The following is a 25,891-nucleotide window of genomic DNA, read 5'->3' as shown; positions in this document are numbered from 1 at the left end:
GTTTTAACATATTTATATATACAAGAATAATGCTTAATTATAAATCATATTGTCTCAGAGAAACTAAGAAAAATGTATTTATTATGGAACTGAGAAAATATTAAATAGAACATATCTACAAGAAGATATAGACAAAGAAATTTATTCTGAACATTAATTGCAACACTTTTAATTAGAAAGCGAAGTAAATAAATGATTTTATTTAAAAAATACTGCGTGTTAACCTACATAAGTATTGATCATTTTATTTTTAGAACACACATAATAAAGTACAGCTTTCACTTATTTAATACGTCTATAAATCAATATGTAGAAAAGTGGTATTTGACAATTTGAATTTCTTCTGCATACCAACGTATTGCAATTGAAATGGCTGGCGACACATAAACATCATTACTAATGACATTTAATTGTTTTATCTAATCTCTACCAATTGACGGGTTTAGTTGCACTTAATACTCTTACTTATGGAGTGTGATAAGAAATTTTTAAGTTCTGTTATAAATATAAAACAGGAGATATATTCGGAGCTTTCAGGCTTTCCGCCTTTGTCGAGAATTTCAATCGTACTCGATGAAACTTCTCAAACTATTTTTCATCGACTAATTACATTTATGTGATGCCCTCATTTCTGGTTATGTGTATAAATACATTTTGCACATCGACGAGTATAATTCCTTGTTTTCCGCTATTATCGTCGTGAAGCGAGACATATTTTCATATTCACCGTTGCGAGTACTGCAAAACCTGGGNTACATCTCATTTATTGAATGCTTTTATTGGATACATTCTTTTCTTGTCATATGTATGGTAATTTCTTACGTGTCAAACGTAACTCCATGCTTTTCCTGGTACTCGGTATTCGAGTATGACATATTTGTAAGAGTAGCCTGTGCAACTATTATTTCGGCCGTGGCTGCAATATTCAGTATTGTCAAAAGAGTCAAATTGTATCCGAAAATGCAATTTAAAAAGTCATATCGTTTTTTTAAACATCAGTTATATGCTACTGTCAATACTCTGCAACATTTCGCAGTAACTATAACTGTTACTTTTACGATATTTTTTGAATGTATAATCGTTTTTTTAATTTATCCTGCGTTAGAAAGAGAAAAGTCCTTTAAATATGAACCATTTATCTGCTGCGTTGAAATTGGTATCTGTTGCAGTTTAGTTGTTGGTGCTTTAGTATACGCCGGTATGTTCTTTCACTTGCATCATGTTACTGTAATGAAGGCATTCGAAAAAGTATCAAAAATTTTGTATTTGATAAAAAGAACATTCCAAATTTGTAAACTCAACTGAATGAAATTATAGCGCAACACGATGAACTTTGGAATTTTACCAATCAACTCAACGGACCATTCAATTACGTATTTGCAATATTGTACGGTACTTTGTTAATGGAAACGAGTCTAATGTACTTCATTTTCAACTTTTCTGAACTGAAGTTTGCGTTGAAAATTGTCTTTTTCTTACTGTGTATAACTCTTAGTTTTTTCTGTATTTTAATCGGATTCTCGTTATCCGCCTTTACATCTGCTGTAATGTATTTTTATCGAAAATGCCAAGATTTACTACATTTCCAGATTTTTTAAATGCGTTATATATATATTTTTTTTTTCAGATGCAAACGTCTTTTCAAGATATTGGAAGATTTGCTGACTTCCATCTCGGATTGGAACAGAAATTAAAGGTTTAATATATTTAAAACATATCTTTATGTGGAATAGGTTTTTTATGTTTTACGTGTAATTTTAATACAATAATAAAAATTAATAAATTTTAGATTTTGACTTTTATGAAAAGATTCGGTAAAGAATCCCTATGTCTCTCATGCAGAAATTACTTTAAGATTACAAGAAACTTTCCGATAAAGGTAATATTTCTAATAAAATAGAGTAATGTTTTTTAATTTCAATATTACTACGTTATTGAATTGCTCATTTAAACATTTCAGATGGCAAGTTTTCTACATTCCATATTTTCTGGTCTTTTAAATATAAAGAAAGCTTCGAAACATGAAACTTAATAACTGCAGACAAAATGCTTATTATGAAAGACGACTGTAAATGACATTTATTTGTAAAATTGCCACGTGGCAATCACTAATATTTATTAGAATTCACAATTGATTTGCTTTATACGTCTAATGTTGTCTTTTATTCTCATCGCCTGTTATTCAATGAAGATTCACGCAATGTAGTAAATTGGAAAGTTTGGCGCCGCGATGAATAATTAAGTAATCTTAAGTTCGGCGTTCGAAAATAGAGCGAGAAACGGATAATACTACACCTTAATACACACGTAGGATTATTATAGATGTATAATGATTTACGATGAACAATGTGAAATAGACTGCGAAACAATTTAATTTTCATATACACTGTTGTGAATTATGATTCGTCAAGAGTCATTTCATTATATAAAATAGTAATCGTAAAATTTCATGCTACCGCATTTCTTTCAACCGTATTCTTTCTTGTAAACAGAAATGTAATGGCAGAAATGGTTGAAATTAATGTACCGAACAGTAATATGCTAAATATGGTTTAAGATGAAAAAAAAAAATCGATTACTTTCTGGTATTACGTATTTTAAATTTAAGATTATTGTTTTCAATTATGTAATAATTTGTTGATATATATTTAGCGAAAGACATAATTAAACACAAATAAATGTTTTCTTTTTTGAGTTGTTTGCATTTGTATAAAAACGTGTTTAAGTTTATTAACTTTTTAAAATAGAGTTACGAATAAGAAGGACGAAATTTTGTTTTATTATTTTTACTTTTCAAACAACATAATTACAATTTGAATAAAAAAAAATTGTTTAATGTATAATTTTCTTTGTGAAGAGGTTAACCGAGTTCCTGCAAGTTACTTTACTAATTATGTGAGGATCGTATGTGAGGATCGTACTTTATTAATTATGTGAGGATTGTTAGAAAAACAGTCTTTTATATATATATATATTTTGCCTTAAATGAAGGAAATTCGCCACGAATCGAGGAAAACTTATGTAAAATTGCTCCAACCGTCTCAGCGACAACTGTGGACAGGTTGAAAGACAATTTCCTGCATTGTTGGCCTTATCGTGACCTCTCTCACAGTCGAATAGTTGCGCTCTCGAATGTCACTAATGCCTTTAAATTTGCAGAAATTATATCTTATCCGTACTCCACAGAAAGAAACATAATGGAGGTCAAATCGAAACATCTTAGTGGTCACCCTAGCGGATATAACAGACCGCGGCTTGAGCTTTCTGCAATGATCGAGTCATAAGTGAACAATGATATAAGTCATAAGTGAACAATGATTTGATTTTTGCGCCATTTCGTAATAGGAAAATTATCTGTAATAAAAAACAGTTTTACGAATTTTACAGCCGCAAACAGAAACATATATATAATATTTGGTATTATTAGAAGGGTGAAATTAAATTCAAAAATACAATTGACAAACTCATTTCGTTTTCTTACAGATAAATTATATGCAATTATCGATGATGTAGGACATTTAAGTTGTAAGAGTAAGTAAGTTGTAGGAGTTAATTTTATAATGCTGATTACATATTTTCGATACAAATACCTGCATTTAGTTTATTCTTTAACAAATAACAAAAGGAGTTTAATAGATATAAATTTATGAAGAGATTATTACATTAAGAATAACCTGTCGTTATAGATGTTTAACTACGTACACCTCTGAACACGGACAAAGAGTTTACAAATGTTTAAAATAATAATACCTCGGTCAGACTAAATATACTGTTTGGTGGATGAGTGGAGCTTGTCTTCTGATATGGAGATGGCTGGAGAATGGGAGAATGGGAGAAGGATGTTGGAGAGTCGGAGCGGTACTAAACTCTTCGAAGGCATCCACTTCTTTATAACAGTTGATCGCCGGTTAATATGGTAAATTCGTATCCTTCTGTGGACTGACTATTATTATGGTAGGTCCAAATTATGGTCGACTTCCGTCTAGTATGACATGTTCTTCTTAATGTCGACTGCCCCGAACTCGTGGATTTTTTCCCTTTTTATTCTAACTTTCCTCCAATCAGATAGTAGTATTTATATCATCTGACAGGATATAGACCGTTTATTTTAAAAGTGTTTCAAGTCCATTTTTTGAAGTCTTTTGGGCTGTCCATAAATTACATCTGCATTTTACCAACAAAAGCAGAATTTCGTAGAATGAAAATGGAAAAAATGAAAAAAATCCATGTAATGAGCTTAAATGAAAAGCAGTGTCTAATTAATTAAGCTCATAATAACGATAAACTTATTGTAAAATATTTTAACAATAAGTAAATATTTTTAATGTTAAACATAAACAACACTATTTTATTTTTTGTTATTATTTATAAACAAACTTGGAATAATACAAAATATATTTTAAATGATATTTAATTTTTCATAATCGAAATTAAATGATTTTCACAATTTACTAATTATGAAAATGTTGTAAATCCATGTACAACCCGTAAATATATATTATTTTAGTTGAATTCGCCTAAAAGAAGTTTATATAATCAAATTATATATAGTAGAGCGTCGTTTATCGGAAAGTCGGTTATCCGAAAGCATTCCAATCAGCAAATTTAAATTTTCGCTACTGCTGTGGGGCTACAATCTTTGGCTATATCTTGGGCTACTCCAATATTTTTTTTGTTGGTGTGTGTTTTTTAGCTGGCAGCACTAGCACTTTTGAATGGTGCTTTTCTCAGGACTGTGTGTAGTGCTGAATCGAACGTTTTTGATACTAGATTAACTTATAAAGTATATATTTTTTGGTTTTTATATTTTTCAATATATTTATTTTGTTTGTAAGAAATAAAGAAATAATTTTTAACGATAAGATAGCCACGATTATTATTATAAAAAGTATACGTTAGGCTTAACATCGACGAAAATTCAACGCGAAGCGACAAGTAACAGAGAAAAATTTCAACACGGGATAGGTTATATTTTTTCGTATATAATCGGTTACCGAAAAATAAGTTATCCGAACAACCCCAGTCCCCAATTAATTCGGATAAATGACGCTCTACTGTTGCCACAGTTGATATAATTAATTTATATTTCTGAATTGACTAATATGCTATCCTTTTAATTTTCTCGATACGAGAAAAAATGGACTCGCACCACTTTCAAAATAAACGGTACACATATTTCTGACTGAAGGGAATGTGCGATAACGAATTTTCCAAGGGAAGTTCTATTTCTTTTTCCCACGAAAAACGGCAATTTGTGTCAATTTTATCGTTAAAATATTACATCGAAATGACTGATTATCCTGTCTTAATCGCTTTAGTTCCCACCAATTTTTAATATTAATGTAATTAACGATTTATTTTAGATGTTGTCGAAATTCGTCTTAAAACATATCGATGCTAACAACAAAGTGTAGGAACATCTCGTGCTGGTCATCTATCTAACTTCTTCAATGGAAAAATAATTGAATTGAAATAACGTGCCTATTCAAAATGTCAGTGACGTTGTGTAAATGATTTAATCAATTTTAAATGTAATTAGTATTAATGTACAATATTTGTGAAATAGCATAAACACTGGAAATGCACTTGTACTCGGAACTGAATTTTTACCTATGGTTATTCTTTTATAAAAGCATTTACATATTTTAAGTAATTATTAAAGTAGTAATTTAAAATGTTTTTTTAATAAATAATTATAACCAGTGGCGTAGCGTAGTGGGGCAGCAAAATTTTACAATAAATAATAATAATATCTTGTTAAAATTTGAACCATTTCATTTCATATTTTTGTCGCACCGACGATTCGGACCGATTGAAAAGAACACGGAATTATTCTGTGACGAAACTGAATTTTAGTTTTTTTAATTGCGGTACCAAAAGAAGGAAGCAGCGAAATTTTCCTCCTCCCCGGGTAGCTGACACCCACGCTACGCCACTGATTATAACGAAAGAAAACATTTTAGATATGGCACTGAGACAGGTTGAGAATTTATGTCAACCTGAAATGCATATGTAGAAGAGAGAATTGATGCATTTTACTTAGTTTCTACGGTAAGCACAGTTCTCGACACTCCTCTTTTTAAACTCGTCAATATTATCAGTTTCTTTTTTAAATAAAAAGTTCAGAAAAGCACTTACAAAAATTCAGAGAACAAATCGACCAGCTCACAAAAAATTATTTAAATGCGAGCCCGGATGAAATTCGAAATTTAATATTAAAACGTTAACGAATATCCGATGGTACAGTTAAACTTTCGCCTTTCGTAAATAAACCCCGACTCAAAACTTAACGAGTGCCTGTCCGACAGTCTTCCCAACACTGTAAAAATTATTAGTCAGAAAAGTGAAAAAAAGCTGGAATTAAAAGGGAAAGTTTCAAAATTCGCTGGAATATTAATACTATCCGGTCGGTATCGGGTTGAGCGTCGATGTTGACGTCTCCCGCGCTCCGAAAGGTTTCGAATTGTTACCAGAAGACGAGGGAAAATCAATCGGTATTCGTTATTTTCCGTCGCTTCTTTTTATGTTTGTTCAGTACAATGTTCGTTATCCGAACATGGGTTCATCATAAACGTAATGTATACGGTTCCAATTCATACATTGAGAAATTAAGTTTACAATCGGTTCAAACGAGGAGTCGAAGCGGTATAAACTGATGAGCCATTCCTGAATAATAGTTTCTTGCAAAATATTCATTTTCCTTATTTAAAAGTCCTCAAAGTGTAAATGTAATCCTTCGACACACAAAACGACGGTAGATAATAATTGGGAAACTTTACCATCGAATTTGACCACTGGTCTTGTCTAATAAAAGTTTTTCTGGTAACTTTCTTGATTGAGTCGTTGTCAATGAGTCACTCAAAAAGTTTAAGTTCAGTTATGGCAACGCTACACTTGGGCGATCTGCCTAGGGGATGCCTTCCGCGAGGTCTCTTTAAGAGAAACTGGCCCTTATTTAGGCGTTACGTGGAGAAAACAACAAGAGACCAGCCCTTCCAACAGAGGCGCGAACCCACGAACGAACTCCCCACGTTCAGGGTACGAAGACCGCTTGGCAACTGATGGGCCACCCCAGAAAGAAAACGATATCAAAGTAAAATTATGTTAACTTTTCTGTCAACTTCCCAGGAGTTTAGCTTTTGTTAAATCTTAATTGAAATTTTCTGAACACCGCGGCCTATGACTCGAAATCAGAAATGTGCCGACGTGCCTGTAACATTATGTTTAAAACAGTTTAAAGGCGCAGGTTCGATAAAGGTAGCGAATGTCTAACGTAATTACCGAGAAAACTTCAAGAAACGTTTAAAAACTCATGTGTGCTCCCGCAGGGCAGATTTGTGCGTAATTTCAAAATTTTATATCCAGACCACATTTTGAATATGCATTATACAAATAAAAAAATTGTCATAGAAATCAACGTAAATTTACAACAATCATCAATGCGATTGACACGTAGCTGGCGATCCGTTGATAAACGGAAATCCTACCGTAGACTTCATGTGGCAAATTTTGACTTTAAATATTTCAATAGATGGCACCACCAAATGTTGCTATAATACATAAATAACTCGTTGCTGGAATTTTTTCTACAAGATTCAATCATCATTATTTATCAATGGACACTCGTGTGCATCAGGAGATTCATCGGAGACGTTTCATTTAAATTTCAATAATTCGCGTGTTCTATCAGTTTTTTTATTTTGTTTTATTTTTTATTTTTTTTTATTTTTTCTTAAAATTAAAAATATTACAATTGTAATAGTGGTTTACCTTTTCCCACAAAAAAAGTTTCACGTAGAATCGAAATATAATCGTAATTTTTGTAAAATCATTTATGAAACACCCAACTTTTATTACAGCGACTATACGGAAATCCACAGACATATATATAAATAAATTAAAAAAAAAAAAACAAATTCGAATGAGAGTTACCGTATCTCGGTCACACACGTGGGTGTAAACCTCCATCCCCCTCTCGCCGTCACTTTACTTCCATGTTCAAAATTGACATGGAAGTAATAAATTAAGTATTAAGTGTGAAGCTTCGGAAGCGGGTTTAAAATTTGTGCAAAATAAATTCTAATTTTTGTATTGAAGAAAATAATAATTATTATTATTATATTGTAAAAAGAAACCATCGAACGAAAAATAAATATTTTATGTCTATATAAAGACATGTCTGTAGAAATTTCTAAGAAAATCGAACTACTCACATTGAAACAATAGATGAATTTGAGTGCTTAGATCGAACATCTTCGATAGAAATCGAATTGTCAGTCGGTGTTGACTCATCCCACGATCTGGATTCCGATCTCGTTACAATTCGAAACGAGGAGGGGGACCAATTGGGGAGCAGAGACAAATCGGCATCGACCAATCGGAATGCTCAGTCTGGGACCCAAAGGAAACTTATAAAAACCGCGCGATAAAAAGGATGTGACGTTCTTAATTCTTGGTCCTTAGTTCGCAGTGCTCTTGTTCAAGATTCTTATCATCCAAACATTCTCCTATTACAGCTTGTTAGATATTCGGAGGACTCGTCTTTACCCTCCCGTGCCATTAAGATCGCTAAAGTCCACCTTGTAGCCAGAAGACCTCGGTCCGCATCCGAGGAAGTGTTGTCCACTTCGGAGCCGACGTCTTCACGCCACTATCGCCGAAAGAAAAACTACCGTCAGAACAGTTGAACTTTCTGTGTTACGGACTTGTTTCTCGACTTTTGATAGGTGTTACGCCTTTTTAAAAATTTGTTGTAAGAGAAATTTTTATATTTGTTAAACGGTTTACAATGGATAACCTGTCTCAGTGACTTTCTCAACTCCCACACGACTATGCTGACCGCTCGATTGTCTCGACACTTTTCATGCAATCGACAAGCCTCACTTAAGTGTCGATGTGCCTAGAAAGTTCAGAAAGACATAAGTGCATTCTGCACTTTAAATCAATAAAAATGTTTCTATATTCGATAGATAAACATTAATTAACTGACGTGTTTGTTAAAAAATTAAAATTCCAAAGAGTGATTCTTGAAATATCGCATCAAAATTTCATTTCACTTACATAAATAAGATGTTTATTTCACTTTATGTATTGATTACTTATATAAGTGGTAGTAAGTGATATATAACATTATATAAATATAAAGTTATATAAATTTCACTTATATATAACGTAGACACTTATATAAATGTTATATTTATATAAGTGACTACGCAGTAAAATTTTAATTCGAATCTAGAATTCAGTCAGCTTTCTACACAGAAGTGTTGAATTTACTTTTACGTGAAAAGAGAATAAATGCGAGTGATTGTTTTCAATTGAAATATATATTTTATTCTACCATCATTTAATTTAGTTATTTAAAAAATGATGATAAGAATCATTTCGAGCGTAAGTCCCGCGGTTGATAATGAGAAAGACGAATTATGTCTGAAGTGTTTTTTTTCTTCATTTACTTTAATTTCGATGGTGTACGGCTGGGAATTCTTTACTCCTTGCTCCTGTAACTTAAACACTGACGGTCGATTCCGCGTACCTTTAAACTTTTACATCTCATTTATTGAATGTTTTTATTGGATGCATTCCATTCTTCTTATATGTATGACAATTCCTTACGTATCGGACGCGACTCCTTGCTCTTCCTGGATCTTGGTATTTGACTATGACATATTCGTCAGAGTAGCTTCTACGGCTATTTTTTTCGCCTTGACTGCAATATTCAGTATTGTGAAAAGAGTCAAACTGAATCCGAAAATACAATTAAAATCGTCATATAATTTTTCTAAACGTCAGTTATATGCTACTATCAATACTCTACAACTTTTCGCAGTAACTATAACTGCTACTTTTACGATATCTTTTCAATGTATAATCGCTTTTTTCTATTATCCTGCTTTAAAAAAGAAAAAGACCTTTAAATACGAACCATTTATCTGCTGCATCGAACTTGGTATATGTGGCAATTTACTCGTTGGTGCTGTAGTATACTTCTTTTCGTTCCTCGTTCTGTTTCACTTTATTGTAATGAAGGCATTCGAAAAAGTATCAGAAACTCTGTATCTCACGAGAAAGAACATTCCAAATTTGAAATCCCAATTGAATGAAATCATAGCGCAACACGATGAACTTTGGAATTTTACCAATCAACTCAACGGACCATTCAATTACGTATTCACAATAATGTACGGTACTTTGTTAATGGAAACGAGTCTAATGTACTTCATTTTCAATTTTTCTGAACTGAAGTTCGAGCTGAAAATTTTCTTTTTATTGATCTGCACTACTCTTACTTTTCTTTGTATTTTAATCGGATTTTCTTTATCCGCCTTCACATCTGCTGTAATGTATTTTTATGGTAAATTCCAAAATTTACTACATTTGCAGATTTTTTAAAATTCATTATATTTCTTTTTTTAGATGCAAACGTCATTTCAAGACATCGGAAGATTTGCTGAGTGCCATCTCGAATTGGAACAGAAATTAAAGGTTTGATATATTTAAAACATATTTTTATGTAGAAAATCGTTTATTAAGTATTTGTGTAATTATAATGCAATAATATAAGTTAATATCTTTTTAGATTTTGAATTTTATGAAAAGATTCGGTAAAGAATCCCTGTGTCTGTCATGCAGAAATTACTTTAAGATTACGAAAAAGTTTCCAATAAAGGTAATATTTCTAAGAAAATAAAGTATTGTTTTTGTGATTTTAATATTGATGCCTAAATTGAATTTATCATTGAAACATTTCAGATGGGAAGTTCTCTACATTCCATATTTTCTGGTCTTTTAAATATAAAGAATGCTTCGAAACGTAAAACTTAAAGTTTATTAAAGTTTACATCTGATTTCTTTTATACGTCCGATGTCGAGTTTTATTCTTCTCATCACCCGTCATTAAACGAAGATTCACGCATTGTCGTAAATTAGAAAATCCGCGCCGCAATGAATAGTTAATTAATTTTAAGATCGGCACCCGAAAAGTGAGCGAGAACCTCATAAATCTACACATTAATACATGCACGTAGATGTATAGATGTGTAGTACTCGACGATAAAGACACGTAATGATTGTATGATTTAATAATGTAATGATCTATGATGAACAATGTGAAATAGACTGTATTTTAAAATTATATTATTTCACGGACTGTTGAGAATTTTAATTCGTAAAGAGAGTTTTGATTATATAAAATATTGATCGTAAAAGTCTGGAATACCGCGTTTATAACCATAAATGTCAACAGAATTTCCGATATACATAGAAATGTATTAGCCAAAATGGTCGAAATCGAGGTATCGAACTGTATGTAATATGATGAATATCGATCAGGAAGAAAGACACAATCGATTGCTTTCTGTTATTACGTATTTTAAATTTAAAGGAATTGTTTTCAATTATGTAATGATTTGTTGATTTATAATTACAAAACACAAAATTTAAATGTTTATAAGCGATAATAATATGATATTTCGGTCGGCACCTCCTTGGTGCCATGTCAGGATTGACACCACCGTGTTTCTGGAAACACGGAAACCGAGACGACGATTACGTCACGTCGTCGAGCGAGCGGTCCCGTACGTGGTCAGACGGATTCGTAATGTCGATTCGAGAGACAACATTGGACGTGACTCAGATACACTTAACAATTAACAATGGTTTATATAAAAATCTATTGGATAAAGTGTTGTCGCGGAGAGAGAGAGAATTGACATACGATTCGCGGGTTTATAAATACCTTTGGTAATAGATCCCGGTCGGGTCTTGTTGAATCGGAGAACAAGATCTTCTTATGGGTATTTTCAGGATGTATCCAGTTCTGATGGGTATTTTTAGTTATCCAGGCGATCGTGCACTAACACACACACACAGAAAAGTTTATCCTATGGGCGACGATTAATTCGGTGACGATTAGATGGATGATGATTGACGGGAGGACGACTTCTTTCCTCTCCGAGGACTAAGACGACGACTAACTGTTTTCGGCCGTCCCTGATGATATTCACGGACGATTTCGGCCGTGCAGAAGTTAATAGTTCACGAGAAAGCGCCATGTTGCTTTCGAGAAAATGTAACGGGAGACTTTCTCAGGTAGCTAAGAACAACAATTGTTGCGTAATTCGCAAAATGTTATTATTAAAGACTATTCCTAATATAAGAATTTCTGCTATCTCACAATAAAATGAATGGTGTTAATAAAATCTGTTCCTTTTAGAGTTTTCTGCTTCGAATTATTTGCATTTTTGATAGAGATATGTTTTGATTAAACAACTTTTTAAAATACAATAAGAAACAATAGATGCTCTTTTCATATTTTTACTTTTCGGACAATATAATTACAGTTAAAAAAAGAACATTTTAAATTGTAGATAATAATTGATTGCTTTACAGAAATATAATACATATTTTAAAGTGAGATGTACGACATTAGCGGTATATAAACGAAACTGCCGAGTTTTGTAGCAATTGGTCGAACGGCCTAAGCGTGCATAGCGAACAAACATTTAAACATTCTCATTTGTATATATAGATTAACGAAAAGGGTGTAAGTTAAAAGGCGAGTTACCTTCAGTTATTACATATCAGACTTTTGCCATAACAAACAGTTTTACTCAATAACATTTACAGAAGAGGAGGATATTCTTCATTATATTTATATAATTTCTATTATTCTAGTGATTTAAAATGTCAACTGTAATTTCGACTGTTTGGCTCACAGTTGGTAGTTTTAATGGAGAATTGTTTCCAGTGTTCTCTGCCTTATTGTACGTACAACACTATCAATAGATTATGAATGGAAATTTTTCAACTCTTGTTCTTGTTCCATCAACAGTGACTCTTACCTTAGTAAACATTTGAAAAATTTTACATCTCTTTCATTGAAGATATTTATTTGATACATTTTATTCGTACGTATCCAATGAAATACCTTGCACTTCTTCGTACTCGGTAATTTTAAATAACGACGAAATATTCACTCTCTTTTAGAAATGAAACTTCAATTAATACACTAAGGCAGGGGTGGACAAGCAAAAGTTCAGTGGGAGACGAAATGTAGGTTTTGCAAAATGCATGGGAGCCACAGTTCAGATTTTATTATATTATATAAATCTAAATATATAAAACTCAAAGGTGACTGACATAGTGATCTATCAACTCACAGCCCAAACCACTGGACGGATCGGGCTGAAATTTGGCATGCAGGTAGATGTTATGACGTAGGCATCCGCTAAGAAAGGATTTTGATCAATTCTACCCCCAAGGGGATAAAATAGGGGATGAATGTTTGTATGAAACTTTGTCAATTTTAAACCGATCGGGCTGAGACTTTGCATGCATAAAGCTACTATGACGTAGGCATCCCCTAAGAAAGGATTTTGATAAATTCCACCCCTAAGGGGATAAAATAGGGGATGAAAGTTTGTATAAATCTTCTTAGATTTTCGACTGATTGAACTGAAATTAAAGATTGGAGCTACTATGATGAAGACGTCCGCTTAAATAGGATTTTGATAAATTCAACCCCCATGGGGATAAAATAAGGGATGATGGAGGATGTAAATGTATTAGTTTGAACCTATCAGTACCTAATGGAACGAATAAATTAAGACGAACAAAATAATTTTTAGTTCTAAATGTTGACAATAGATGGCGTTAGTAGTATTTTAAAACGCGCTATCGTTGTGTTTTCACTGAGTTACATATACCCGATGATGAGTGGCCGCCGTATCTAATAGTACATACTATACCTAAATATTTCTAGCGGATTATATTTGACGATTTTGGCTGTTCTTTTCTTGGCATATTTTGGATTGCATTTGCTTTGTTTCGGTTTAGTAGTTTTGGTTATAGACTCTGCTTTGTATTTGGCATTTGTTTTGTTTTCGTTTGGTTTAAGTATAGGTTTTGTCGGTTAGACTTTTTTAAAATGGCTAAAGAAAATCTGAACGTTAATGGAGAAGTTGAAGAATGTACTGTCGTCCCTATTGTTGGTGACGGTGCATGTTTGTTTCGTGCTCTCTCTTATTTAATGTACGGAACACAAGATACAGCGATGGAGTTTTATGTTGCTTGCTCACGAGTAAGTTCACCCAATAGCTTGATAGTTTTAGCGCCTAATGACAGATTAGTTAAGAATATTGTGTACAAAGAAGTTTTATAGGCCCTAATTTTTTACACACGCTAAACAAAAGTAAAGCCGCAAAAACTATACCTAATTAATAATAATACTTCTTAACGCGAGCAAAGCCGCGGGCAAAAGCAAGTATAATATAAAACAAATATTGAATTTTTTTAATAAACATATTTTCACTAAATTGTGGAAGTAAAATTGCAAAAATAATAATAATAAGCAGAAATTATCACTTTCAGCAAGAACCGCGTGAAACTCAAAAAGAGCCGCATTTGCTTGTGTCTGCACTAAACTATGCAGAATTTTTAAGAAAGTAATACATTAAGGTAACGAAAGTAATACAATTAGATATTAAATCTCCCTATATTGATTGATTTCATATAGACTTAATTCTAAACAAGCATGATTTGATGTTATACTTCTATAAGATTCTTATAATCATTATATCACTATTACTCCCCGAGGAAACAGAAAAATTCCTCACACAAATCACAACTGAAAAACTTAAATACGAACAAGTTCTGTATGATTCTGTAATGTATTTTAATGCCTTTTCAATTTTTTTTACAAATACAAACTACTTTTACAATAATAATGGCATTTGCATACCGTAAGATACAACATATTTAAACTACACTCATTAATTTACAAAGGGAAAGTGACATTCGTACGTACAACTTTTATTCATTTACAAAAGTATAATTCAATGACTAAGGCACACTGTATTAATATTTAACAGATAATAAACACATTTTAATTTTTATTTCACAAATTAATTTTTTCGCTTTCGATAAATGTTATTACCATTCAAAAGTTTAATAACCGTCTTCTGTTATATCATCTAAAAAACGTTTAATCTATGCAGCACATTCTATTCTTGTTCAAGTTTGCACTCATTAAATATATTTTTATATTTCAAATTGTGTTTAAATTTCTCTTTCGTGTTGTAACAAATTGCTCACAGAATAAATTATAATCACTAAAAATAAATAAAACAAAACTACTTGGAGTAGTCTGAAATGTAAAATAAGTGTTTTATTTATTTTTAGTGATTATAATTAAATAATGCTACGAAAATTTACAGCAAATTCTACTGATACTTGAATTAAGATAATCCGTATTTGAAAATTTAACTGTGGTGTAGTAAAAAGACATATCAAATGTAACTGCTTTATTAAGAATTATGAAATCAAATTAGGAAAATCAATAGATATCAATAAACACTTATACATTATGATATACTACTTCATGCCTTTCTGGCACCATATTATTGCGCATAATAAATTCTTACTTTGGAAAGTTGAATCTTCAATTGGTTTTATTTTAATTGTAAGCCGAGGTTGTCCTTAGTCCGCATAAAACCATTTATTATTATTTTTACTAAAGATTTGGCATTTTGAAATAAACATTTTAGTGTTAGTAACATTCTTATATCAACAAATCATTACATAATTGGACACAATTATTTTAAATTTAAAATATGTAATACAGTAGAGCGTCGTTTATCCGAAAGTCGTTTATCCGAAACGTCAGTTATCCGAAAGAATTCCAGTCGGCAAATATAAATTTTCGCTAGTGCTGCGGCGCTGCAATCTTTAGCTATATCTTGGGCTACTCCAATATTTTTTTTTTGTTGGTGTGTGTGTTTTAGCTGGCAGCACTGGCACTTTTGTGTGGTGTTTTTCTGAGGACTGTGTGTGGTGCCGAATCGAACCTTTTTGATACTAGATCAACTTCTAAAGTATATATTTTTTTATTGTTTTTATATTTTTCAATATATTTATTTTGTTTGTACAAAATAAAGAAATAATTTTTAACGATACAATAGCCACGATTATTTTTTTAAAAAGTTTACGTTAGGCTTAACATCGACGAAAATTCAACGCGAAGCGACACGCAACGGGTGAAAAATTTCAACACGGGATAGGTTAATATATTTTTTCGTACATAATCGGTTATCCGAAAAATAAGTTATCCGAACAACCCCACTCCAAATTGATTCGGATAAACGACGCTCTACTGTAATAGAAAACAATCGATTGTGTCTTCTTTCCTAAACGATATTCAGCATATCACTGTTAGATACATTAATTTCAACCATTTTGGCTAATACATTTTTATTTACAAGAAAGAATTCGGTTAAAATAAATGCATTAGAATGGAGTTTTACGAATAATATTTTATATAATCAAATGACTGTTGACAAATCCTAATTCACAACAGTGCATTTTAAAATTAAATTATATTACAGTCTATTTCACATTATTCATCATAGATCATTACATTATTAATTTAAAAAATAACTTTTATATTATTAAGAAAAATAAAATTGTATTTTAGGCCATCTGTTCCGAAATTTTGTTATAATAGTTTTAATTATAATAAAATGGCGAAAAGCTTAATTTTTAGAGTAGGGAATAGTTTTTAAGAAAAGTGTAGTTAAGTTCTACTCCTGTCGAAATATGACATATGACACTCCATTATCTTTTCACTCTCTTGACCATAATTAACAACCAAAATTTAATAGCATCGATGTTCCTCATATACAAGCCACCGTGCCGAATTTCGTTTCTTTATGCTGAGATATTCAGCAAAATGGACTTCAACGTACACGCACCTACGTACATGTCAACGTAATTTTGTTTTGTTTTCTGACATTTATTTGGATTTAGGAGGTCACAAAACGTGGCGGTTTGCAAAGAACTCAAAGGGACAAATTTGACAAGATTCCAATACTTTCCCCGTTAGAATAAGAAACATCTATTGTTTCTTATTCTATTTTAAACAATTGTTTAATCAAAACATATCTCCATCAAAAATGCAAATGATTCAAAGCAGAAAACTCTGAACGGAACAGATTTAATAACACCACTCATTTTCTTATTGCTAATAAACGTTTAAATTTTGTGTTTTTTAATTATAAATTTAAAATGCGTAATAACAGCAAACAATCGATTGTGTCTTTCATCTTTAACGCTATTCAATACATTACTGTTCGATACATTAATTTCAACCATTTTGGCCAATACATTTCTATGACAACAGAGAATTCTGTTAAAAAAAAAATTATGAATGCGATATTACAGACTTTTACGATCAACATTTTAAATAGTGAAATGTCTTTTGATGAATTATAATTCACGACGTTTTATGTTAAAATTAAATTATTTCACTCTATTTCAAATTTTCATCACAGATTATTAAATCATACAATCATTACCTGTCTTTGAGTAGTATTCATCTATACATCTACGTGCATATTAATGTGTCCTTTTATCAGTTTCTCGCTCAATTTTCGAGTGCCGATCTTAGAATTAAGATTTATTACTCATCGCGGCATCCTCATTTACTACATCGCGTAAATCTTTATTAAATGACGAATGATCACAAGAGTAAAACTAAATATCGGACCTTTATAGCAATTTACTTGTGAATTATAATAAATTTTAGTGATTGCGACGTGGAAATTTAACAAATAATTGTCATTTAGAGTCGTCTTTCAAACTGAAAATCTTCTGTATTTATTAAGTTTTATGTTTCGAAGCTTTTTTTATATTTAAAAGACCAGAAAACACGGGGTGTAGAGAACTTCCCATCTGAAATGTTTTAATGAGGGATTCAATTTAAGTTATAAAACACACATTACTTTATTTTCCAAAAAATATTACCTTTATTGGAAACTTTTTTGTAATCTTAAAGTAATTTCTGCATGACAGACACAGGGATTCTTTACCGAATCTTTTCATAAAATTCAAAATCTGAAAAGTTATTAATATTTATTATTGTATTATAATTACTCGAAAACTTAATAAACGATTTACTACATTATATATAGGTAAATATATCAAACCTTTAATTTCTGTTCCAATCTGAGGTCGCAGTCAGCAAATCTTCGGATGTCTTGAAATAACGTTTGCATCTGAAAAAACAATTATAACGCATTAAAAAAATCTGCAAATTTAATAAATTTTGGAATTTTGGATAAAGATACATTACAGCAGACGTGAAGGCGGATAACAAAAATCCGATTAAAATACAGACAAAAGTAAGAGTAGCGCACAGTAATGAAAAGAAAACTTTCAGCTCGAACTTTACTTCAGAAAAATTGAAAATGAAGTACATTAGACTGGTTTCCATTAACAAAGTACCGTACATTATTGTGAATACGTAATTAAACGGTCCGTTGAGTTGATTGGTAAAATTCCAAAGTTCGTCGTGTTGCGTTATAATCTCATTCAGTTCAGATTTCAAATTTGGAATGTTCTTTCTCGTCAGATAGAAATTCTCTGAGAGTTTTTCGAATGCTTTCATTACAATAAAGTGAAACAGAACGAGGAACGAAAAGATGTATGCTGACGCACCAACGAGTAAAATGCTAAAGATACCAACTGCAATGCAGCAGATAAATGGTTCGTATTTAAAAGATTTTCCTTTTTCTAAAGCAGGATAAAGTAAAAAAGCGATTATACATTGAAAGAATATCGTAAAAGTAACAGTTATAATCACTGCGAGAAGTCGTAGAGCATTGATATATGCATATAACTGACGTTTAGGAAAACGATACGACTTTTTAAATTGTATTTTCGGATTCAGTTTGACTCTTTTGACAATACTGAATGCTATAGCCACGGCCAAGGTAATAGTTGCACAGGCTACTCTGACAAACATGTCATATTGGATTGCCGAGTACCAGGAAAAGCAAGGAGTTACATCCGATACGTAAGGAATTGTCATACATAAAACAAGAAAAGAATTTATCCAATGAAGGCATTCAATAAATGAGATGTAAAAGTTAAAAGGAATGCGAAAGCGACCGTCAGTGTTTATTTTACGGGAGCAAGGAGTAAAAAATTCCCAGCCGTAGACCTTCGAAATTGCAGCAAATGAAGAGAGAAAACACCGCAGACATATTTCCTCTTTCTGATCATCAACCGCGGGACTTTCGCTCGAGATGATTCTTATCATAATTTTTTAAGTTAATGAATTAAGCGATGGTAAAATAAAATATATAATTTAATTGAAAACAATCACTCGCAGTTATTATCTTCTTACGTAAAAGTAAATCCAATACTTCTGTGTAGAAAGCTGACTGAATTCTAGCTTTGAATTAAAATTTTACTGCGTAGTCACTTATATAAACGTTATATTAATTACTACCACTTGTATAAGTAATCGATAGGTAAAGTAAAATAATAATCTCATTTATGTAAGTGAAATGGAATTTTGATGCGATATTTCCAGAAACTCTTTGGAATTTTATTTATCGAATAAATTAATCAGAAAGATTCTATTATATAGTGAATGCACTATATAATAGAATGTTTGTATATTCGATAGGTAAACATTAATTAATTGTCATGCATGTTAACAAATTAAAATTCCAAAGATGGTTTCTGGAAATATCGATTCAAAATATCATTTCACTTACATAAAATATTTTACTTTATGTATCGATTACTTATATAAGTGGTACTAACTTGTAAGTGATATAAAACATTTATATAAATTTAAATATAATATTATATAAATATAAAGTTATATAAATATCACTTATATATAACGTAGCCACTTATATAAATGTTATATTTATATAAGTAATACGCAGTAAAATTTTAATTCAAACCTAGTATTCAGTCTGCTTTCTACACAGAAGTGTTCGATTTACTTTTACGTAAGAAGACAATAACTGCGAGTGATTCTTTTCAATTAAATTATATATAATTCAGTTACTTAAAAAATGATGATAAGCATTATGTCGAGCGAAAGTCCCGCGATTGATAATCACAAAGACGAAATATGTCTGAAGTGTTTTCTCTCATCATTTACTTCAATTTCCATGGTCTACGGATGGGAATTTTTTACTCCTTGCTCCTGTCACTTAAACACTGACGGTCGATTTTGCACACCTTTCGACTTTTACATCTCATTTATTGAATGCTTTTATTGGATGCATTCCATTCTTCTTCTATGTATGACAATTCCTTACGTATCGGACGCAACTCCTTGCTCTTCCTGGATCTCGGTATTCGATTATGACATATTCGTCAAAGTAGCAACAACGACTATTTCCTTCGCCGTGGCTGCAGTATTTAGTATTGTCAGAAGAGTCAAATTGAATCCTAAAATACAATTAAAATCGTCGTATAATTTTCCTCAACATCAGTTACGTGCTACTATCAATGCTCTACAATATCTCGCAGTAACTATAACCGTTACTTTTACGATATCTTTTCAATGTATAATCGCTTTTTTCTATTATCCTGCTTTAGAAAAAGGAAAGACCTTTAAATACGAACCATATATCTGCTGCATCGAACTTGGTATATGTGGCAATTTACTCGTTGGTGCTGTAGTATACTTCGTTTCGTTTGTCGTTTTGTTTTACTTTATTGTAATGAAGACATTCGAAAAAGTATCAGAAAATTTGTATCTGCTGAGAAAGAATATTCCAAATTTGAAATCCCAACTGAATGAAATTATAGCGCAACACGATGAACTTTGGAATTTTACTAATCAACTCAACGGACCATTCAATTACGTATTCGCGATAATGTACGGTACTTTGTTAATGGAAACGTGTCTAATGTACTTCGTTTTCAACTTTTCTAAACTGAAGTTCGAGCTGAAAATTTTCTTTTCATTGATGTGTGCTATTCTTACTTTTGTCTGTATTTTAATCGGATTCTCGTTATCTGTTTTCACATCTTCTGTAATGTATTTTTATCGAAAATTCCAAGATTTACTACATTTTCAGAGTTTTTAAAATTTGTTATATTTCTTTTTTTAGATGCAAACGTCTTTTCAAGACATCGGAAGATTTGCTGACTGCGATCTCGGATTGGAACAGAAATTAAAGGTTTGATATATTTAAAACGTATCTTTATGTAGTAAATCGTTTATTAAGTTTTCGAGTAATTATACTACAATAATAAATATTAATAACTTTTCAGATTTTGAATTTTATGAAAAGATTCGGTAAAGAATCCCTGTGTCTGTCATGCAGAAATTACTTTAAGATTACAAAAAAGTTTCCGATAAAGGTAATTTTTGAAAGAAAATTTAGTAATGTGGTTTATATAAGTAAAATTAAATTCGTCATTTAAACATTTCAGATGGCAAGTTCTCTACATTCCATATTTTCTGGTCTTTTAAATATAAAGAATGCTTCGAAACGTAAAACTTAATAATTCGAAAGAAGATTTTCGTTTTGAAAGACGACTCTAAATGACAATTATTTGTTAAACTGCCACGTCGCAATCATTAAAGTTTATTAAAGTTTACATCTGATTTCTTTTACACGTCCGATGTCGAGTTTTATTCTTCTCATCACCAGTCATTTAACAAAGATTCACGCATTGTAGTAAATTAGAAAATTCGCGCCGCGATGAATCGTTAATTAATTTTAAGATCGGCACCCGAAAAGTTAGTGAGAACCTCATAAATCTACACGTTAATATATGCACGTAGATTAATAGATGTATAATACTCCACGATAAAGACACGTAACGATTGTATGATTTAATAATGTAATGATCTATGATGAACAATGTGAAATAGACTGTATTTTAAAATTAAATTATTTCACGGACTGTTGAGAATTTTAATTCGTTAAGAGACTTTTGATTATATAAAATATTGATCGTAAGAGTCTGGAATACCGCATTTATAACAATAAATGCCAACAGAATTTCCGTTATAAATAGAAATGTATTAACCAAAACGGTCGAAATCAATGCATCGAATTGTATGTAATATGGCGAATATCGATCAGGAAAGAAGACACAATCGATTGCTTTCTGTCATTACGTATTTTAAATTTAAAGGGATTGTTTTGAATTATGTAATAACTTGTTAATTTATAATTACAAAACACAAAATGTAAACGTTTATAAGCGATAATAAAATGAATGGTGTTAATTAAATCTGTTCTTTTCAGAGTTTTCTGCTTCGAATCATTTGCATTTTTGATAGAGATATGTTTTGATTAAACAACTTTTTAAAATACAATAAAAAACAATACATGCTGTTTTCATATTTTTACTTTTCAGACAATATAATTACAGTTAAAAAAAAGAAAATTTTAAATTGTAGATAAAAGTTGATTGCTTTACAAAAATGTAATACATATTTCGGAGAGGGAGTACGACATTAGCGGTATATAAACGTAACTGCCGAGTTTTGTAGCAATTGATCTAACGACCTAGGCGTGCATAGCGAACATCAAACATTCTCATCTAAATATATAAAATTACTTGTTCTGACTGAATGACTGATTGATGATTGCCAAGAGCAAACCGCCGAACCTAAAGAGGTGAAATTTGGTACACAGTTAGGGTACGTCACGAACCCTAACTGTGTACCAGGGTACGTCACGAAAACGCGCGCTAAGAAAGGATTTTTTGAAATTTCTAGGCAAAGGGGAGAGGAAGAGGTTAAGTCTTAACCGGAAGAACAGCTTCTACTGTACTATTTTAGATGTGATTTTTTGTTTTCAACTATGTTTAGTCTTCATTGAGTACTTTGGAGTATTACATTGATAACATTTCAGACATTGTTATACAGTAAATATTTTTATCTATTTCGATATTTAAAATGTTCGAATCGTTTTAAATTGAAATTTGTTATTGTATACTGGTTCGATTATAGAACGATTGTAAACGTTTCAGAAAATTGATCAAATTCAAAATGGTTCGTTTGATTCTCGGCAATTCTCATCATTCTCGGAGGTAGGTGTTATATAACAATTACTATGGTTATTGAAATATTGAATATAAATAGGGTTTGCTTGCAAAATCCTTGCGGGCAAAGCCACGGGTAATTGCTAGCTTTAAGACATTAATACATTAAAGTAGCGAAAGTAATAAAATTACATATTAAATTTCCCTATATTGATTAATTTTATATAGACTTAATTCTAAACTAGCATGCTTTAATGTATGTGGTTTGTGTTATATTATNTTTTTTTAATAAACATATTTTCATTTTCATATTTGTGGAAGTAAAATTGCAAAAATAATAATGTAACTCAAAAAAGCCGCATTTGCCCATGTCTGAACTAAGGTATGCAAAACTTTTAAGAAAGTAATACAATTAGATATTAAATCTGTCAATATTCATTGATTTCATATAGACTTAATTCTAAACAAGCATGCTTTAATGTATGTGGTGTATGTGGTGTGTGTTCTGTTATATTTCTATAAGGTTCTTATAATCATTATATCACTATTACTCCCCGAAAAAACAAAAAATTTCCTTACAAAAATCACGACTGAAAAACTTAAATACGAACAAATTCTGTGATTCTGTAGTGAATTTTAATGCATTTTCAATTTTTTTTTACAAATACAAACTACTTTTACAATAATAATGGCATTTGCATACCGTAAGATACAACATATTTAAACTACACTCATTAATTTACAAAGGGAAAGTGACATTCGTACGTACAACTTTTATTCATTTACAAAAGTATAATTCAATGACTAAGGCACACTGTATTAATATTTAACAGATAATAAACACATTTTAATTCTTATTTCACAAATTAATTTCCTCGCTTTCAATAAATATTGGTACCATTCAAAAGTTTAATAACCGTCTTCTGTTATATCATCTAAAAAACGTTTAATCTATGCAGCACATTCTATTCTTGTTCAAGTTTGCACTCATTAAATATATTTTCATACGTCAAATTGTGTTTGAAGTTCTCTTTCGTGTTGTAACAAATTGCTCACAGAATAAATTATAATCACTAAAAATAAATAAAACAAAACTACTTGGAGTAGTCTGAAATGTAAAATAAGTGTTTTATTTATTTTTAGTGATTATAATTAAATAATGCTGCGAAAATTTACAGCAAATTATACTGATACTTGAATTAAGATATCAGTATTTGAAAATTTAACTGTGGTTTAGTAAAAAGACTTATTAAATGTAGCTGCGTTATTGGGAATTATGAAATTAAATTAGGAAAATCAATAGATAACTATATTAAATGCATAGAACGTTCAAACATTTATACATTATGATATACTACTTTATACATCTCTTGCATCATATTGTTGAGGATAATACAGTAAATGCTTACTTTGGAAAGTTGAATTTTCAATTGGTTTTATTTTAATTGTAAGCCGAAATTGTCCTGGATCGGCATAAAACCATTTATTATTATTTTTACTAAAGATTTGGCATTTTGAAGTAAACATTTTAGTGTTAGTAACATTCTTATATCAACAAATCATTACATAATTGGAAACAATTATTTTAAATTTTAAATATGTAATACGTAGAGCGTCGTTTATCCGAAACGTCAGTTATCCGAAAGAATTCCAGCCGGCAAATATAAATTTTCGCTAGTGCTGTGGCGCTGCAATCTTTAACTATATCTTGGGCTACTTTAATATTTTTTGTTGGTGTGTGTGTTTTTCTGAGGACTGTGTGTAGTGTTGAATCGAACCTTTTTGATACTAGATCAACTTCTAAAGTATACTTTTTTTGGTTTTTATATTTTATATTTTGGTTTTTAATTATATTTAAAGTATAATTATTTTTTGTTTTCAATATATTTATTTTGTTTGTACAAAATAAAGAAATAATTTTTAACGATATAATAGCCACGATTATTTTTTTAAAAAGTTTACGTCAGGCTTAACATCGACGAAAATTCAACGCGAAGCGACACGCAACGGGTGAAAAATTTCAACACGGGATAGGTTAATATATTTATTCGTACATAATCGGTTACCCGAAAAATAATTTATCCGAACAACCCCAGTCTCAATTGATTCGGATAAACGATGCTCTACTGTAATAGAAAACAATCGATTGTGTCTTCTTTCGTAAACGATATTCAGCATATCACTGTTAGATACATTGATTTCAACCATTTTGGCTAATACATTTTTATTTACAAGAAAGAATTCAATTGAAATAAATGCATTAAAATGGAGTTTTACGATTAATGTTTTATATAATCAAATGACTGTTGACAAATCCTAATTCACAACAGTGCATTTTAGAATTATTTTACAGTCTATTTCACATTATTCATCATAGATTATTACATTATTAATTTAAAAAATAACTTTTATATTATTAAGGAAAATAAAATTGTATTTTAGGCCATCTGTTCCGAAATTTTGTTATAATAGTTTTAATTATAATAAAATGGCGAAAAGCTTAATTTTTAGAATAGGGAATAGTTTTCAAGAAAAGTATAGTTAAGTTGTACTCCTTTCGAAATATCACATAAGACAATCCCTTATGTTTTCACCCTCTTGACCATAATTAAGAAAACAAAATTTAATAGCATCAAATACAACCTATCATGTCGAATTATGTTTCTTTATGCTGAGATATTAACCCACGGTTAGGCGCGCGGGGTTATATAGAACCCCCGAGGTCTAAAAACGCGTGTATTTTTTAAAATTTTTTTTGCTTAAAAATGATGCCCTCAGTACCTTCCTTCCATGGTGTGAAGATCGCACCGAAAAAATTTCAATTTTGCACGAAAAAAATTTTTTGCATAGACTTATAATGGAAATCAGTGGGGTGCTATAGTACCCCGCGCGCCTAACGGTGTAATTCATTTTCGCGCGACTAACGGAGGTGGGTCGATCTGACTTCGTGTTTTGAGGGAAAGCTTATTGGTTGATATAGAGTCAGTCATGATAGAAATGACCAATTAGAGCATAAAAGGCGTAAAAACAAAATTTTTAAAGCCAATAAACGGCAAAAAAGTTTCCCATAGACTTAACATTG

The 25,891-nt window shown here is 31.0% G+C and overlaps 1 protein-coding gene and 1 long non-coding RNA gene across 3 annotated transcripts; one reads left to right on the top strand and one right to left on the bottom strand.

The window, feature by feature from the left end:
• Window positions 1–17,092: 17,092 nt before the first annotated feature.
• Window positions 17,093–18,242, bottom strand: LOC111623164. Its single transcript, XR_002756402.1, has 4 exons — window positions 18,128–18,242; window positions 17,982–18,050; window positions 17,800–17,889; window positions 17,093–17,727 (listed from the first exon to the last, which is right to left on the bottom strand). It is a non-coding gene; the product is annotated as an uncharacterized LOC111623164 (long non-coding RNA).
• Window positions 18,243–20,433: 2,191 nt separating this feature from the next.
• LOC111623163 lies at window positions 20,434–21,741 on the top strand. Of its 2 annotated transcripts, none has more exons than XR_002756401.1 (4): window positions 20,434–20,683; window positions 20,919–20,987; window positions 21,082–21,171; window positions 21,244–21,741. XR_002756401.1 is itself a non-coding variant. In XM_023365634.1 (4 exons), exons 1-4 carry the CDS (start codon window positions 20,700–20,702, stop codon window positions 21,313–21,315), a joined length of 372 nt encoding a protein of 123 aa, XP_023221402.1. In that variant the 5' UTR covers window positions 20,698–20,699; the 3' UTR covers window positions 21,316–21,741. The 2 variants fall into 2 exon arrangements, 1 of the variants encoding a protein (XP_023221402.1); XM_023365634.1 differs by lacking the exon at window positions 20,434–20,683 and adding an exon at window positions 20,698–20,840.
• The last annotated feature ends 4,150 nt before the right edge of the window (window positions 21,742–25,891 follow it).

The sequence above is a fragment of the Centruroides sculpturatus genome, unplaced genomic scaffold (genome assembly GCF_000671375.1).
Source record: "Centruroides sculpturatus isolate CEXI.00-Female unplaced genomic scaffold, Cexi_2.0 scaffold8, whole genome shotgun sequence".
NCBI lineage: Eukaryota > Metazoa > Arthropoda > Arachnida > Scorpiones > Buthidae > Centruroides > Centruroides sculpturatus.
Note: the sequence above shows the minus strand (reverse complement) of the source record. Positions and strands in the feature narration are given on the sequence as shown.

What these genes read in the sequence shown, in the direction of transcription:
- LOC111623163 (XM_023365634.1), top strand. Translation starts at nt 20,700, where the DNA reads ATGGAAACGTGTCTAATGTACTTCGTTTTCAACTTTTCTAAACTGAAG. An exon ending in GATTGGAACAGAAATTAAAG is followed by an intron (nt 20,988 to 21,081) that starts GTTTGATATATT and finishes ATAACTTTTCAG; the next exon opens with ATTTTGAATTTTATGAAAAG. An exon ending in CAAAAAAGTTTCCGATAAAG is followed by an intron (nt 21,172 to 21,243) that starts GTAATTTTTGAA and finishes TAAACATTTCAG; the next exon opens with ATGGCAAGTTCTCTACATTC.